The sequence below is a fragment of the Caretta caretta genome, chromosome 9 (assembly GCF_965140235.1).
Source record: "Caretta caretta isolate rCarCar2 chromosome 9, rCarCar1.hap1, whole genome shotgun sequence".
NCBI lineage: Eukaryota > Metazoa > Chordata > Testudines > Cheloniidae > Caretta > Caretta caretta.
The window spans coordinates 36739412-36756251 of record NC_134214.1 but is presented as its reverse complement, the minus strand read 5'-3'; the positions used below and the strand labels follow the sequence as shown (position 1 = coordinate 36756251).

At 38.6% G+C, this 16840-nt stretch overlaps 1 protein-coding gene across 1 annotated transcript in view; it reads right to left on the bottom strand.

Annotated features, from left to right (window-relative positions):
* Positions 1-16840, bottom strand: part of CUL3 (cullin 3) — a 101947-nt gene that overhangs the window by 29641 nt on the left and 55466 nt on the right. The window contains exons 6-10 of the mRNA XM_048863011.2: positions 14646-14874; positions 11655-11800; positions 8115-8291; positions 6165-6335; positions 4898-5005 (exon numbers count right to left, since the gene is read on the bottom strand). Coding sequence (XP_048718968.1) covers positions 4898-5005; positions 6165-6335; positions 8115-8291; positions 11655-11800; positions 14646-14874 — 831 coding nt within the window. The remainder of the gene's footprint in view (positions 1-4897; positions 5006-6164; positions 6336-8114; positions 8292-11654; positions 11801-14645; positions 14875-16840) is intronic.

The window sequence follows — 16840 nt, the reverse complement described above, 5'->3', positions numbered from 1 at the left end:
GCACCACAATGGTAATATGAAGAAAGACTTGTGATTCCTTTCCCAGCGCCATCTTTTATTACAGAATTGTTCTGCTAGAGCAGTGGTTCTCAACCTATTTATCATCGTGGGCTGCATATGCGACCCACAATGTGTTCCCTGGGCCGCAGATTGAGAACCACAGCGCGTCCCGCCTGGATCTCCCCTACAGACCCTTATGCCCAATGCCTCCTGCCCAGAGACCCCTCCACGGAGTGGGGCCAGGAGCAGAACCCTGGGTGGGGGGCTGAGTGGCAGGGACCCCCGGACCCCGCTGTGTGGGGCCAGGTGGCAACCTCGACCCTGGACCTGGCTGCATAGGGCAGGGATGCAGCCCCCCTGCTAACCTTGCAGGGCCGGCCAGCTGGCATCCCCGGACCCTCGCCGCACAGCCCAGCTTTGTGCTAATTGGGTGGCATGCGGCCCGCAGGCCCAGAACCACTGTGCTAGAGAAACACATGCATTCCCATTCTCTGTATGTACTCTAAGCCAGTGGTTCTCAAACTAGGGCCGCCGCTTGTTCAGGGAAAGCCCCTGGCGGGCCAGGCTGGTTTGTTTACCTGCCGTGTCCGCAGGTTCGGCCGATCGCAGCTTCCACTGGCCATGGTTTGCCACTCCAGGCCAATGGGGGCTGCAGGAAGGGCGGCAAGCACATCTCTCGGCCCGCGCCACTTCCCTTCTCTTCATGTGTCAGTATATTTGTGTCTGCATCTGTAACTTTCACTCCATGCTTCTGAAGAAGTGAGGTTTTCACTTACAAAAGGTTATGCTCAAATAAATCTGTAAGTCTTTAAGGTGCCACTGGACTCTTTGTTGTTTTTGTGGATAAGACTAACACGGCTACCCCCGATACTTGACACCATGTAAAGAATTTAAGTTACTGTATTTTCATTGCCCTGAAACTTATAAACCATGATGTGACAATTTGAGGAACCTGTCTATATATAAACTTATGAATTCCAATTTGATTTTTTCAACTCTCTGATCCCTTGTCTTATGATTGTCTTACTTTTTACTGCCTTGGGCTCCTTGTGATAAGGAGACAGGGGTTGGCACCACCATCTCTCTCTCTGAATAACCCAATCATTAAAGACTGTCAGCACCTGAACAGATCTCCTGAAGAGAATAAGAGAGCATTCTAGGGTAACACCAGTTTTCCCCAGCTTCTCTGCAGGGGACTTGGGTTAAGAAAACAGAAAAATCCTAGACACTGCAGCAAGTGAACCGAGAGTTGATAGGACTTATAAACTTAAGGGACTCTCAGATCTAGAGGAAGAGAGGAGCCTGCTCCCATAGCAGAGGGTCCTGTTTAACTGTGGGACCAGCCAAGAAAGGAGGACACAAAGTGACAGGAAAGAGATACTCCATGATTTGAAGCACAGTGCAAGCCTGTACAGGAGCATGAGGTGGTGGCGGGGGGGGAAGAGAGGAAGGAATTGCTGAACAAAGACACACTCCCAAAGGAAGGATGAGCTAGAATGAGGGGAATGGTGCACAGAGGTTTTATTGTTTTGTCTGGGTCTGTATATTTCTGTGCTATCTAAGGCCATGTCTACACTCAAAAGCTTACAGCGACAGAGCTGTATCAGTACAGTTGTGCTGCTATAAGAATGCTTGCGTTATGCTGACAGGAGAGAGCTCTTCTGTCAACATAATAAAACCAGTTCAACAAACGGCAGTAGCTATGTCAGCAGGAGAGAGTCTCTCCCTGACATAGCACTGTGAACATGAGCACTTATGCTGGCAAAACTTACGTTGCTCAGGGGTCTGTTTTTTTCACACCCTGAGTGATAAAAGTTTGCCAACGTACATGCTAGGGTAGACATGGCCTAAGTGAAGAGTATTTAAGAAATCCTTACAAAGCCTTGTGTCTGTTTGCTTTTCACTCTTCGTATCCCTGAAGAGGTGAACTATAAACCCAGAGTATCCATAAGATGGAACTCTGAGAAAGGATGTGCTTAGGCTACTTGGGAATCTGAGGAGTCAGCATTGATCCTGGGGGTCTAGGGAAGTCGGGCTGCAGGGCCCCATTTCCAAGAAGGGATAACAGACAAAGTCTGTTCCTGGGAAACATGCGAGAAGGGTCAAGAGAAAAGAGGGTCCAGCCTACTTGGACCCAAGAAGCTTAGGTCCCATGTGCTGGGGCTCAACACAGCAGTCTGGTGAGTGTTCAGTCAGGGGGAGCTCTACAAGGGCTGTGTATGACACATGTGCTTGAGATAAGTAAAGGCTATTTGGAATGCAAGGGCTCCCAAGACCTATTGAGGCAAGATACAGTAAACTTATCTCACACTACACCAACATCTTGTGTAGTAGCCATGGGAAATTTATGCTGCTTGGGGAAAGTGAAAGTTCAAATTAACTGCTGTTGTCATTCTTTGGCACAAGATATTTAAGTTCACCTGTTCAGCTACAGTAATACAGAAATGAGTATACAGCCATATGGCATTAACTCACACAGCACAAAACCTTGTGGATACACACTTACACAATAAACAAGAGCCTTTAAGCTCAAAGAATACCATGTCTGCCCAGAGTTTCAAGTGCTGCTTATAGAAAATGGGAAGGTTGTAGCAATCCTACTCATGAAATCAACATAGCTCAGTCTCTGGGAGGAGTTTTCTGTTGTGGTTCTCTTTGTTACCTGAGAAACTGTAAAAGATCTAGGTGGACTTCTTTGATTTCTCTAAATAAAACATGTCTGTGAATCCATTTTCAAATCACTTGTGGGACAGTCTCACCTCCCAGTAATCAGCATAAGGATTTTAAGTGGCCTGCTTCAAGGTGGTGAAAATTTCAGAGTGCATTGCTCAACCGAGGTGCTCCCATGAGGCAAAAAAATCATTCACAGTATTCAGATTTCTAAAATGGCTTGGCAGAGAGAATATCCAGGTTTGCTTGGTGAACAGGAGTCTTTGCGTATTTGTGAGCTGGTAGTATTTGGAAGCCTGTTAGCATTATTGTCTACTGTATTTCAATTACTGTGAATTTTAAGTTTTTTTTTTAAAAAATGTTGAGCACAAAGCACTTTGGACTGCTATAAACAGAAATAAAAACATGGAGCTTGTAATGCCAAACCACCTACGAAACAAAATGAGCACATTCTATAGGTAGTACACCACAAGGCACATCATCGTTCTTCCCAGTATCAGGAATAACAGTCTCCAGAAACTGACCCATGTACTAATAATGAGCAAAAGTGAATGAAGTAGTAAAGTCTTGCTGTGTGTTTTGTGGAAGGATTAAACTAACCTTCAAGTCACTGCTGTCACAGAGAACACGGACATAAACTGATGCACTGTTCTAATGTTTCAAACACCATAAAATGCTTTGTTTACTTGCACTGATGTAACATACAGGCAGAAACTGCACCTCTAATTATTTTTAAAGAATCAGGAAGGAAACAAATTTTGTTGGTTGTATGGTCAATATCTAAAAAGTGCATCATAGGTGACAATAACTATCTAAGATCTAACTCATATACATTCAGAACAACAGAACTAGCAAGACCACCTGTAATAGTGCTATCTGTGACTCCCAACAGAGTTAATACTATCAAAATCTCCCCATAAAAATTAGAAACATGTTTGTCAAAGTGCTGCCATAAAACTAATTCTGTTGGATGTGCACCAAAGTAGATGGATCTCATACAAAACTTTGACTCCCAAAAGGGCAGAAACTCAATTCTGTAGCCTTTAAACACTTCAAGGTATTTCATACCAATTAAGATCCAAACACAAAGAAAAACTAAATGTCTAAAAAGAAACTTGACCAAAATGAGATAAAAAGAAAGGCCCCTTTGATAAAAAAAACATGGGGAAAAAATCCTTGATAAAAAATTAAAACAGAACTGACAGACAATAACAAAGAGTTGCACAAACATTTCTTTAAAAAGGGACATACAAAAATGCGACTTTAAAGTGGAGCTCATGAGTTCAAATACTAACTGATGATTAAACATTTATCATCTATTTGCTTCAACAACAAGTAAGTGTATGCCACCTGCTGGTAAAGCAGTTTAACAGTTCATAAGTTTAGCTACGAAGCTTTTCAAATCTTGTCATGTACTGGTGTATTGACAAGACTGTATGTCCACTGTAATTATTCCTACTTTTACTGAGCACTAAGTCTATGCAAATATACTGTATAACTTTTACTTCATGAATTAACTTTTATTTAAATTATTACATTATGTTTTGGCATAAATTAGAGTTTTGCAATTGTGTGACTCATTTATAGAAGACAGTCCATACAACTATTTAGAACAGCAGTGGGCAAACTGCGGCCTGTCAGGGTAATCCGCTGGCGTGCTGAGAGACCGTTTGTTTACATTGACCATCCGCAGGCACGTCTGCCCGCAGCTCCCATTGGCCGCGGTTCGCTGTTCCCGGCCAACAGGAGCTGCAGGAAGCGGCGGGCAGCATGTCTCTGAGAGTGTGCCATTTCCTGCAGCTCCCAGTGGCCGGGAACAGCAAACTGCGGCCACTGGGAGCTGCGAGCGTCTGTGCCTACAGACAGTCAGTGTAAACAAAGTGTCTCACGGCTCGCCAGTGGATTAACCTGACGGGTCGTGTGCGGCCCACGGACCACAGGTTGCCCACCACTGATTTAGAAGAACACTGACACAGTAAAAGACTCAACAGGACTTAAAGAATACTAGTGTCACTCAAAGTAATAAGTCAGGCTTCAAACAAATCTCAAGATCCAAATATTTTCAGAGTGAGTAAGAAAAAGGTTGCAAGGTTAAAAAGTTAAGTTAAAAAGTTCTTATTTTGTTGAGAGAAGTGAGCAAATGAAGAGTAATGCAGAATCTCTCCAGTGCAGGTTTGTGTTTATATGTAAAAATAGAAGCACAAGAAAAGATCTGAATGATTCTTACCCCTGTAGCCTGTAGATGTTGCCTGAATTCATCCATTGTTGTGTTTGAGATGCTCATATCCCTGAACATTCCTTCCAGTTTAGATGTGAATTGACATCCACATTCAGTCTACAAAAAAAAATTATTTGCTGTATTGTAATTATAAAATGGATCTGCAAACACTTAAATCCTGAAATGTTTGAGACATTCAGTGACTAACTCCGACAAACATGGAGAGGACATTCTCTATACTTTTCTTTAGCTTAGTTCTACCCCTAGCCCATTTTCAGGTCTTGGAAGCTCTTTTGCATGTGGGGACTAAAGCCTACCCACATAAATATGGTAAAATCTGTTTTCTCTCATCTCTCCTTACACTACTGCATTTTTTCTAAATACTTCTTTTAAACATCCTTATCTCTTATCATACAGGACAATTATGCAAAACTGTCATAAAAATTCACCAGGACAGGCATAAACATTTACCTATCATTTACCATGACACTGATAAACAAAGTCATAATAGTTTATTCATCCATCCATCCAAAAAGTTCATTTGCTCTAGACAAGTAGAATTTTTTTAAGGATGCTATAGGTTATGAAGTGAGATTACTGAAAATTTTAGAAACCGCATGGTATTGAGTATGAGGGAAGTGAAGGAAACTATAAGGTAAGTTTGTTTTCAGAGATTAGTATGGTATCACTATTAGAATGCATATAGGTGAAAGGAGGATTCATACAGAAGAAATAATACTTGCTGCTTATCAGAGAACCTTTCACCAAAGGACCTCAAAGTGCTTTAGATGGTTAAGTATTATTAGCATTTAAAAGATGAGGACATTTTGATACAGAAATGGTAAGCATCTTTTGCAAAGTTACATAGTATGTCAGTGGAAAAGTTAGGAATAAGATCAAGATGAAACTCCTGGTCTCAAACCACTAGATCACACTGCCTCACTGGAGTCACTTTCTTGCTGAAAAATTGTTCTTAGAGCCACCCTCCTCCCCCAAAAAGTTCAATATTCTAAAATGCCCTCCTACCCAATGTGGGACATTGAACCCTAATGTTGTAGTAGTATTTCTTTTTTCTGACAGATAACCTTTAATATATAGAAATAAAGCTGATTAGTGTTTTCTCTGTTTATTAAAAACTTTAATTTGATTTTAATGAGTATATTGTAATCAGTTTTATGCCAACTAAACATTTATTAAAAAGAAAAGAGATAAAGGAATAAAACTCAATTTAAGAACAGTTTGACGGAAATAAGCTGCGTGTAGGTAGCCATCTTACCTTTAATTTAGATATCATATTTTTCTCAGAGTCATCTGAAACACTCTTGTTTGTAAGAAGCCTTCTTGCCAAGTGCTGTTTATAGTAACGTTCAAAAACATCTTTCTCTTGCATAAACCTAAATAGAACCATTGCCTTATCCAATATAGTCTCTACTTCTTGCTCCGTTAGCTATAAAATAAAGAAAAAATTAATTTGCTATTTTTACTCTCAGAGTACAAATTTCTTATACAACCAAAAGTAATGGAAAAGTAATCTACAGCCAGCACACACAACCAATCAATACTAGAGTACATTTCACTGTGAAACAATCCAGTTACATACCCAGGACAAAGTTAGGCCTGCTCTACACTAGCAAATGAGGTCAGTTTAACTACATCAGTCAGTGATATAAAAAAACGCACACCCAAGTGGCGTAATCAAGCCGACCTAAGACCCTGTGTAGACAGAGCTAGACTGACGGAAGAATTATTCCACCTCTCAGGGGAGGTGGATTACCTATACCAAAGGGACAACCCCACCCACTGATGCATGCAGTGTCCACACTAAGGTTTTAAGTATAGACAAGCCCTTAGATCAGTTTGCACCCATGACAAAGCATGGAAGTTCTAATGCTAAAATGTCTGATTTAATTGGATTTAACTCCTGCATCCTTAAGCATTTCCTCACCACCACTATGGCAAATTAAAGACTCTCTTTTTATGATTCATACCATCAACGCAATTTGCTTCCCTTAATTAGAATCCCATTCTGCCTGTGGGAAGTATGATTGCAGATTGGCAGAAGTGGAACCACTGTGGTAGCAAAATGGCCAAAGGGCAGGGCAGTCATATCATGCAAAGAAGAAAACCCACTAGTATGAAAATGGAGAAGAGACAATGAGGAGGGGAAAAGCTGTGATATACAATAGGAAAAAACAGCATTTTATTCGAAAGCTGCAAACAAAGTGAACAGAAGTGCTGCTGAAATGACATGTCATTTTAAATTAAGACTGAAAGCCAGTTCGTAACTCATTTTATTGAGTTTGACTGTTACACAGAAAGTGGGTTAAAAGACAGTTTCAGACTGCAACCTGAATTTTCAGATTTCATAATATAAAATAATTTATAAATAGAATTTATAATTTAATTTCTGAAGTACAAGAACAAATATAAACTATAAGGATCTCAGAGATTTTCTTGCAATATGAACATGTTAAAGGAAACAATTACAAAATAAAAAGCAAGCAATTCTGACCAAGACTGTCAGCAACACTCAGCATATGCACCTCTAATTAAAAATGGTCTGTGCTTCTTTCCATTTTGATTGATCTTTCAAACTATCCTGCTTTGTTTTCTTTCAAATTAGAAAGAGCCAATAAAACAGAAAAACTGGCCAGTATTTTATTCTTTAGTATTTATTCTTTAGTAGTATTTACTCTTTTTGAGTAAGCTGTAACATCTTTTCTAAAGGAAAATCTCTTGGCTTAGTATACATTTTTATTGTGTAATATTTTATATTCAAGTAATACTGATCACAGTCCAGCAGAAATAAAAAACTTACTCTTAAAAGTTAATTCTTTTGATTAGACTTCCTCCACTAACCATCTCTGGCCCCCCACTTTCATGCCTAAGTGTAACTGTAACTTGCATGCCCAACTGCAATTTAAGACATAAAAAAATAAATAAAAACTGAGCAACTGTTTACCATGCTTGAGTCTAATTTCTTCCCCCTCATCCTTTGTCTGTATGTTAACTGTTTAGCTTATAAGGCTTTTGTGACAGGCAACTTTTTTTTACATACCTAAAGCATTACACACACGAACGCACTATATAACAGTGCATTTTTAAGAAGTTTTACACACACAGTCACATAATGCTTTATAAAAGTATAAAAAGACAACTAGCTTAGTTTAACCTGCTACTGTTTTCCATAGATTCCGTATAGTCTCGTAACTGAACTTGTACTTACTCCCTTGACTCCTTTTTTCAGCTTATCATCAATAAATAATGAGAGGTACTCTGGAGACCTAGAGTTGAGGTTGAGGAAATACTCAAAGTCACCCGCAATAGTTTGTTTGAAGAGCCGGTCATTATTGAAAGATTCTTGAAGAAACCGATCAAACCTACTCTTCAAATCCAGTAAACCCTTAAGAAAAACAGAGCATAACATTTTATTTTTACAGATATAATATGGCTAGTAAGAAAATTACACTGCAATATTGCATTTCAGAAGACCATAGTTAAACAGAGATTCTGCTAATTTAGCATTTAACTACATATTTTGCAGTATTATTCAGAATCTTTACTTCGATTTAAAATTATGTTTCTAGTTGCTGTAATTCAAATTTATGGTCAGCACCACTTTCAGGGGCATGGCAGAATACAAATATGAACTGTTGTAACACTTTTATTGGCTCAACATCTTTGTGGGATGGTTTTCGTTGCATGTTCATGAGCTGAAGATGCTATCTGCTAATGCATACGTAACTGGGTTGCAAATCTTCAACTTTATGGTCATATTGCTTTTGTTTTTGTAGCAAGAAATTCTCAGCATATCATTAAAATCAGTCTTAACTCTCTTTATTCAGTTCATTTTCTGAGATATCCCTTTAGAGTTCCATCAGGTTTTAACACTTGAAATTCTGTTTCAAAGTAGTCTGAAAACTCCTATTTTCTATATTAAAGTCTTTCAGCTTTTTAAAATAGATGTTTTGTTATGCTTTTTAACTTAAAATTATTCTTAGAGTTTTAAAACTCATCTCATCATCAAAGGCATTTTCTTCTTAATTCTTTGAGAAGTGGTTCTTGTCTTTGAGTCTGGTAAAGAAGCTGCTTAAGCACTGCCACATAACTAATTAATTCCACAATTAATATCAATATTTTTATACTCAAATGGCTTCTTTTACTAGTAATCAGTAATAAGGTCATTTGATTCCATGTTGATAGATAAAACACCATACTCTTAATATAGCGATGATAATTAGGAAATTACACTAAATGTTTGCATTTAGATACAGTACAAGACATTTGCAAATGACCATCCTCCCCCATACACCCACAAATTTAAGAGTTTAAGGAAGAAACAACAGTTTTCACCTTAAGAGAAAGCATGGGGTAAGAAGTAAATCAATAATGCCGCAACTACAGGTTTTCCTTAAAAAGATAAAATGAGTGCTTAGAAAAGAAATCAATTTTAATAAGAACATTTCCAGACTTCTTTGCGTGGGTTTAAAACTAAGGTTTTTTCCTCTACGAAGAGAGAGGACAGAGTGGAAAGGATGACAATAGGCTCCTGGCTCAGCTTGTGTGACCTTGATAAACCAGGTGCTACACATCACTTTCCTCTAGAACCTGGGGGGGAGAAAGGGGGGGGGGGGGAGAGTATCTCATTCCTTAACAAAGAGGATACGTCCTGCTTTTTGAGAAGACACCCATTGGCAGGTTGTTGCATTCAACAGTAGCTTCACTCATAATACACAATTAAAAACTACCACCAAAAACTCTAAACAAGATAAAAATTACTATTACTAATATTCAGGTCCCTCTTTCAAACATCCCATACAACTGTAGAGTATTAAAGTAAAACAGAAGTTACAAAGCTGCATTTCAGAGCCTCTACTTGCCTCCCTCTGCCCCCAAACTCAACAGGGCATGCAACACTGCCTGGAAGAGGTATTTTGGGTGGAAGTGAGAGAGCATGCATGGCAAGAGTGAGGGGCTGTCCACATCCCCATTCAGATCTGCCACCTTCCCATTGGCTAGGAGATATTTATAATTACTTCCCAAAACCTCTTCTTCCCACCTGCCTATCCTCCCACCTTTCCCCTAGTCTCAGCTGAATTTTTAGGATGTTCCTTTAGGAGTTGTGTTTTTAGGATGCTCAGTCAGACCAATCACGTGTTTTGAGACCAGGAAGGAACTTTTCCCACAGGACCAAACTGGCAGAGGTCTGGTGGGTTTTTCCACCTTCCTCACATCTTCATAGGGCATGTCTATGCTGCAATCGGGAGGCGTGAGTGCAACACGTATAGACATAGTTGAGCTAGCTTCCATCTAACTAGATCAAAACTAAGCGGAGTAACAACAGCAATTAAGCCATGGCAGCATTATGAACTGACAGGTCAACCACACACCTCATTTGGAACCAGAATTACACAACCGGACAGTCGCAGAGACCAACCAAAAAAAAAAAAAAAAAAAAAGGCAATTACAGTATTGTGTTCAATGTAAACTACTAAAAAAAATAAAGGGAAAGTTTAAAAAAGACTTGACAAGATAAGGAAGCTGCTTGTTTTATTTAAATTAAGATGGTTAAAAGCAGCATTTTTCTTCTGCACAGTAAAGTTTCAAAGCTGTATTAAGTCAATGTTCAGTTGTAAACTTTTTGAAAGAACATAACCATAATGTTTTGTTCAGAGTTATGAACATTTCAGAGTTATGGACAACTTCCATTCCTGAGGTGTTCGTAATTCTGAGGTTTAATACTCACGCAGCTGCTGCCCTAGCATATAGGTGGGGCCAGCCTGTGCAGTTGCCTCTGCTGCCATAGTTTCACTGCTATTGTTACTCAAGCTAGCTTTGATTTAGTTTAGATAAGCTTACACATGCTGCAATCACACTTCCCAACTGCAATATAGTCATACCAACAGTGACACAGTTGAGTTGTACGAAATAGAACATGAATGTTTAATATTAGGAAAGGTAAGACTGTTTAGGTTGTTGCAATTTATGGCCGGTGTCCAGCAAGGATACGGGAAAGCCTGCTAGCTCCTGAGATAAAGGAGACCTGAGCTGATGGACTCTGCACCTATACAAGAAAAGGAGATCTGAAGTCTGTGTACTAAGGTCACCCGTTGGCCATCTCTTCCCCATTCATGTGGGGGAAGGCAAAGAGGATTCAGGCACAAGTCCTCGGAGTAGGCCTACAAGGGGTCTACCCCCAGATACTGTTTTATGGTGGGAATTTTAACTCTACACTCCTAGTATGTGGGAGCAGGGCATGGGTGCATACTCTCCCTCTCCTCAGTGTTAAAATTAATAAAGTTGTGGCCTAAAAAAGTGTACATCCATCCATGTGCTGTGTTGTTCATTTGCCTACAACTCCTAATCATTACACCTGGAGTTGCTAAGTACAGATTTCTGGTCAAGAGGAAGTATTCTCCTAGAAACTTTTAGTGCTTGTCACTTATTGGGAGAAAAGCAGAGATTTCCTAGGAATTTCTTTAATTAGCCTGAATATATTTCATTTAATAAAATAAGCAAATAAAAACAAATATACAAAGTATTATTCTCCAAGCACCATGCGTATGAAAATAATTGAAAATATTTCCCAAAGTTCACCACAGACAGGTTTGTAACAACCTAAAACTGTAAGGTATAGTTTTATTACTAACCATTTGTGCATCAGTTTGGAGGTTTAACTCCCAAACAAAGCATTGCTCAAAAATCTTTGCTACCCTGTGAGACAAATAAAAACATTGAAAAGACAACAATGAGAAGTTTTATCTACCTGAATATAGTCAACTGGGTTCTTTCCTTCTCCCTCTTCAGATACTAGAGCTTTACCTTGCTCCCTCAGGTACGAACTCATACACTCACACATTGTCTTCAGGCCATTCGGCACACGGCTAAATAACTTGTACATGCAAGCAAGGTCTGAAAACAGAAACAGTGAAATATTGTGCACTACAGCCAACATGTACCATATCTGCATGCATCTCATTCATTAGACATGCAAAATAGGTATGAATAGGACAAGTTCTGTCTAGGAGATTCACATAGAACAGCCTCTCCAATAAAAAAAAGCCAACATCTGCTAACAGAACAAAAAATACAGCATCACAATTCTCTAGATAATGAGACATTTATTAGTGAGGATGTGCTGTAAATCTTGTTCAGCAATGTACTCTTCAAATTCACCATCCCAAAGATCAAACACCTTATTTAAGGATGAGAGAATACTTAAAAAATTAAAATAGAAAGGGGCTAGTTAAATGACAGTTTCTAGTTTTCACTTAAAATTGCTAAAATGTTAAATTCCCAAAGCAAAAATGAGTTTTTAGCTAAAACAGACCCAAATTCATCATTTTATATCTGTTTGTCAATAACGTAAAAAACTTAATCTTATTTGCAGTAACAATTTTCAGCTCTTGCCTCCATTCCTGTGTTGAGCCCCTTTATCCCTGCCCTTCTTTGGTCCAGAGGATTAGGGGGAGGGGAGAGGGGGTTAAGTTATATAATACTTCAACACCCCCCCCCTCCACACACACACACTTTCCTCTAGAACCATCATCATCCTTTGTAACTGTGTCGGAGGTCTTTTCTACTACTTGCCTCTAACCCATGCCTACCCCATTGAATTTGTGCCTGTTCTGCCATCACCAGCTCCCTATTTTGTTCCTATCCACCCCACTTACCTTTAAAGGCTCTCCCACTATTAGCATCTTCTGCATTCAAGCATGCTCTTATCTTGAAAAAAATCTTGGCTTATCCCACTTGCCTTTCTCACTCTCTTCCTACTACACTCACTACCATCTCCTTTTCCTCCTCATCTTAGCCTCAAAAAATCTTAGTATCTGCCATCTACTTGCACTTCTTTGACTTCCTATTCTCTAGCCCTGGAACTCCTCCTATTAAATTAATGGGGATTCTCTATCCCTTTCTTCTTTGCCTGCTGCCTTTGATGCTGCTGATTAATCTTCCATCTTTAGCTTTCTGTTGGCTCTCCCCTTACCAACCAACTGCTCCTTCAATATCTCCTTACCTTCCTTTCTCCTCCTCTCTGTTGGTGTCATGTTTTTGGTATCTGGTATCCAATTCCTCCCTCCACACACTCTTGACATCATAGTCCTCTAAGTTCAGTCACTATTGTTATGCAGATGATTTTCTAACATAATACTTCATCCACAAATATTTCCCTTCTATCCAGTCTTACTTTGAGCTCTTTCTCATACAGTTTTGAATCCCTAGTTAACTCGGATTAGATATACTTCCAAAGCTGAAGATAACTTTCCATATAATCCTTCATTGACCATTCAACCACTCGTCTCATCAGCTGGAAATCTCAGAGTCACTTTACTTTATACACCAATATCCAGTTAAATATAGTCCTGTCATCTCCTCTTTAAAGAAGATGAACATTTTCTCTTTCCACACAGCTAACACCTTTGTCCACTCACACCTTGGTTCTCTGTCACTGACTAGTGTTACCTTCTATCTGACTTCCTCGTGTTTCTAAAGTTGCTTTGGGAACAAGGAACTATTTGCATAAGAGACAGCTCAGTTACCTTCCTGTTCTGATATGAACACTGTTGTACAATTTATTGCACAGAAATACTGATACATTACTTAGCACTTCTGTGCCATTTCTCCTCTGAAAAGCCCTACAGTAATGTAAACTCAAAACCCCTTTGAGTGATAAAAGGAGATATTTTTAAACAGATGAGGAAATCGATACAGAACTTGTGTGACTAATATTCTTCCTTAATATGAGCCTCTGCATTTGACTGACTTTGTTGATTTCCTCCTTTTCTCATCTTTTCTTCACTCCCCTTATTCTTACAAGTTTTTCTACCTTAAAATGGTGCTTTAGCCACATGACTGAAGTTCTGTTTCCATTGTATGTTTCTTTTACGGTCTCTCCTTTTAAGTTACAATTCTGAAGTCATAAGAGTTTTAGTTACCTCACACCCTTTTGAAATCTATCAATTCCTGGATGTACTACTACTTTGAAGATTGAGGATGAGTGAATATGTACTGAATACTACTAGAGCCACTCACACTACACTCACCTCTTTCCTGTCCTGAAGGCTCAAGGCCTCTCTTGCTGCAGGAAATTATAACTAATCACTCCATGTCTCATGTTCACCTCTTAAATTGCTATCTTGAGGAGAAGAATAATTGTGTGCTTTTTTTTTTATTACTATTAAACAGAACTGAGACAATTCTCTGCAATGCAGTTTTTAGTCTCTTCCGTCAATGCATTCATCATGCAAGTCTACTGTTAAGTGAATGGCTTACTCTAGCAGTTCTCAAACTATGGCCTGTTGGCCAAAATTAATCCATGGAACCTTTCTGACACTCCACAGAAAGATGCATTTTGAGAACAATGCATTGGAAGAGTGGCAGGTTGGCATTACAGTGGTTCACAGAAGGTAGGAGACATATGACAGGATAATACGATTCATTCTTTTGCCAATGACTCTTTTATATTTCACTGAGAAGCAGAACGTTTGGCATTAAGCAGAAATATATGACATGGATGGTACAGTCCCTGCCCTGAGGTGACTGTGACCTAATTTACTTAAGATGCATTTAAAGTTGTAGCAACTTTCCCAGATATATTTAACATAGAACTAGTTGGGGTTTTAAGCTTCCATAGGAACATCAATATTAAGGTGTAAAGAGAACCCATACTGAGACTTAAAAGCAAGGTTACAAGTGTCACAAGAATCACAGCAGCATTCCAGGCATTTTTGCTTCCAGTGTGATCTAGTCTTACCTTCTGTCTTTCCATTTTTCAGCATATGAACAAGCCCAGAGTTCTCCATTTCCACTATAGTCTTCATGTGTTTGGATATAAGTTCCCTTTCAACAACTTTCACAATTGGCTCTTCTGTTGATTTATCAAGGCAGTGCATCACCCGTTCTATTTCTTCATTAATTCTAGCTTCTACTTTCTTTATATATACTGAAGCACTATTTTCAGCTAAAAATTTCTGACTTTCCATCTGTGATTAAAAAAAACAAATTAATACCTGAGATACTTTTAAAGTGGGAAAGTACTATGAAATTTATTCTGTATTAATCACATCATTTATAAATAGGCCCATACCAAACAAAAAAATGACAAAAATGTGAAATCACCATACCCATGATCCTACAAAGATTTATGAATGTACTTAACTCGAAGTATGTGAGCTCAAAGGGCCTACTCATATACCCAGGGTTAAGCTCACGCCTCTGTGAACACAATAAGAACATCAGTTTCTCTGGGCACGGGATTTGCCATGCCAAATTTCCAATAGTAGCCATGGTCATACGATCCAGAGAAAGGCATAAAACCCCCAATACAGTGTACCGAGCTGTATAGTACTATACTATGGGGGAAAAGAGGAAAGAAAGGAAAGATAGAAATTTCTCTTTAACGCCCGCTGGTGATAAATTGAGATGTGACGATTCTCAGCCTTTATTATTCCAGCTAATTTCATATCAAATTGTTTTTAATCCCTATTGGTCAATATTATACTTTTATTTCTCTTATTATACCTCCCAACATCTTTAATTCACTATAACCACAAATGCACATAAAACAAACATCTTCAATCAGTGTTCACAGTTACTCTGAGGTATTTAGAACTCATACGGAAAACAAGAATTGAAATCAAATTGTTCCACTGGATTATTTCAATTTAGTCTTCCAATGTGAACCTACGGTAAATTTTGTCTGCCATTATGATGCTGAAATTGCTTAGTTTTATTAATATAGGTCTTTTTCGGAGTTCAATTATTTGGAATTGACTAACCTAAATTGCTGTCAGCAAATTTTGCTATCTGATTTTCTCACTCCCAGATAGTTAATACAGTGAACACCACTAGCCCTAGCCACTGGTTCTTAACCCACGGCCCAATCAGCGCACAGCTGTGGCCCATGACGACATCCTCAGGGCCATATAGGTAGTATATATATCATGTGGATGCAGCTCACATAACACACAGAGAGCTGCATATTTATCACAATAGTAAATAGGTTGAGAACCACTGACTTAAGCACGCCTTATTCAACTCAGACACACTGAGAATTAGCTATTTATTCCTCCCCCACTTTCTGTATCAACAAGATTTTAAAATTAAGACATAACTTTCTCTTTCACACTTGAGAAATTTCTTTAATAGCCTCGAGTAAGAAATTTTACCCAAACCCTTTTGGAAGAAAATTCTTCACTTTTTAAATCTATTGTTTGTCAAATCTTTCAAATAAATAATTCTTACAAGTTAGAGATGGACAGTTTCTCTCCTTTGAAAATTGTCCATCTCTAACTTTCTTCCCTCCTCTCTCTTTTTTTTTTTTCAATAAAGAGTTAAGATAGATAAATCATAAATCCTGCAATGATCATTTTTCTTTAAGAAATTACCTAATATTGAACTAAGGCTCTCCAGTCTCCTTTCCAGAATTATTTTTGGTAATCTGACTTTTTAAAAAGTCAGCACATGTACACCATGCTGCAGTTCACAAATGAAGTAACATTTTTGATTCTGACATTTGTTAGCAACTCATTTTAGTTCCCTCAGATTAGGGAAATTCAGGTATGGGAATTTTTCTGGATTATTTTGGACACCTAAATACTAATCACACACAGGTACATACTGCTGTGTAATTTTTTAAAAATCATGCTGCACATGCTTGCTGATTTCAAGTAATTTTGCAGGATACAGGAACTCATCCCCATGAATGAGAGCAGGACTGAATCGCAACCATTTTTAACAAGTGGCATTTTTCCCCCAACTCAATTTTTAGCTATGAAATTTGTTAAACTTTCTTAATCCATTATTCAGGTCCACCCTCAAAAGGCTATTTACGAAGATTTCATTATTCTTCCTTTATTTTATGCAATTAGAGCCTGTGAAATTAAAAATTCTGCAATACGCTTAATCACTCTCATAAGGCAGTTTTCCAAATAATTTCCCTTTTCTACT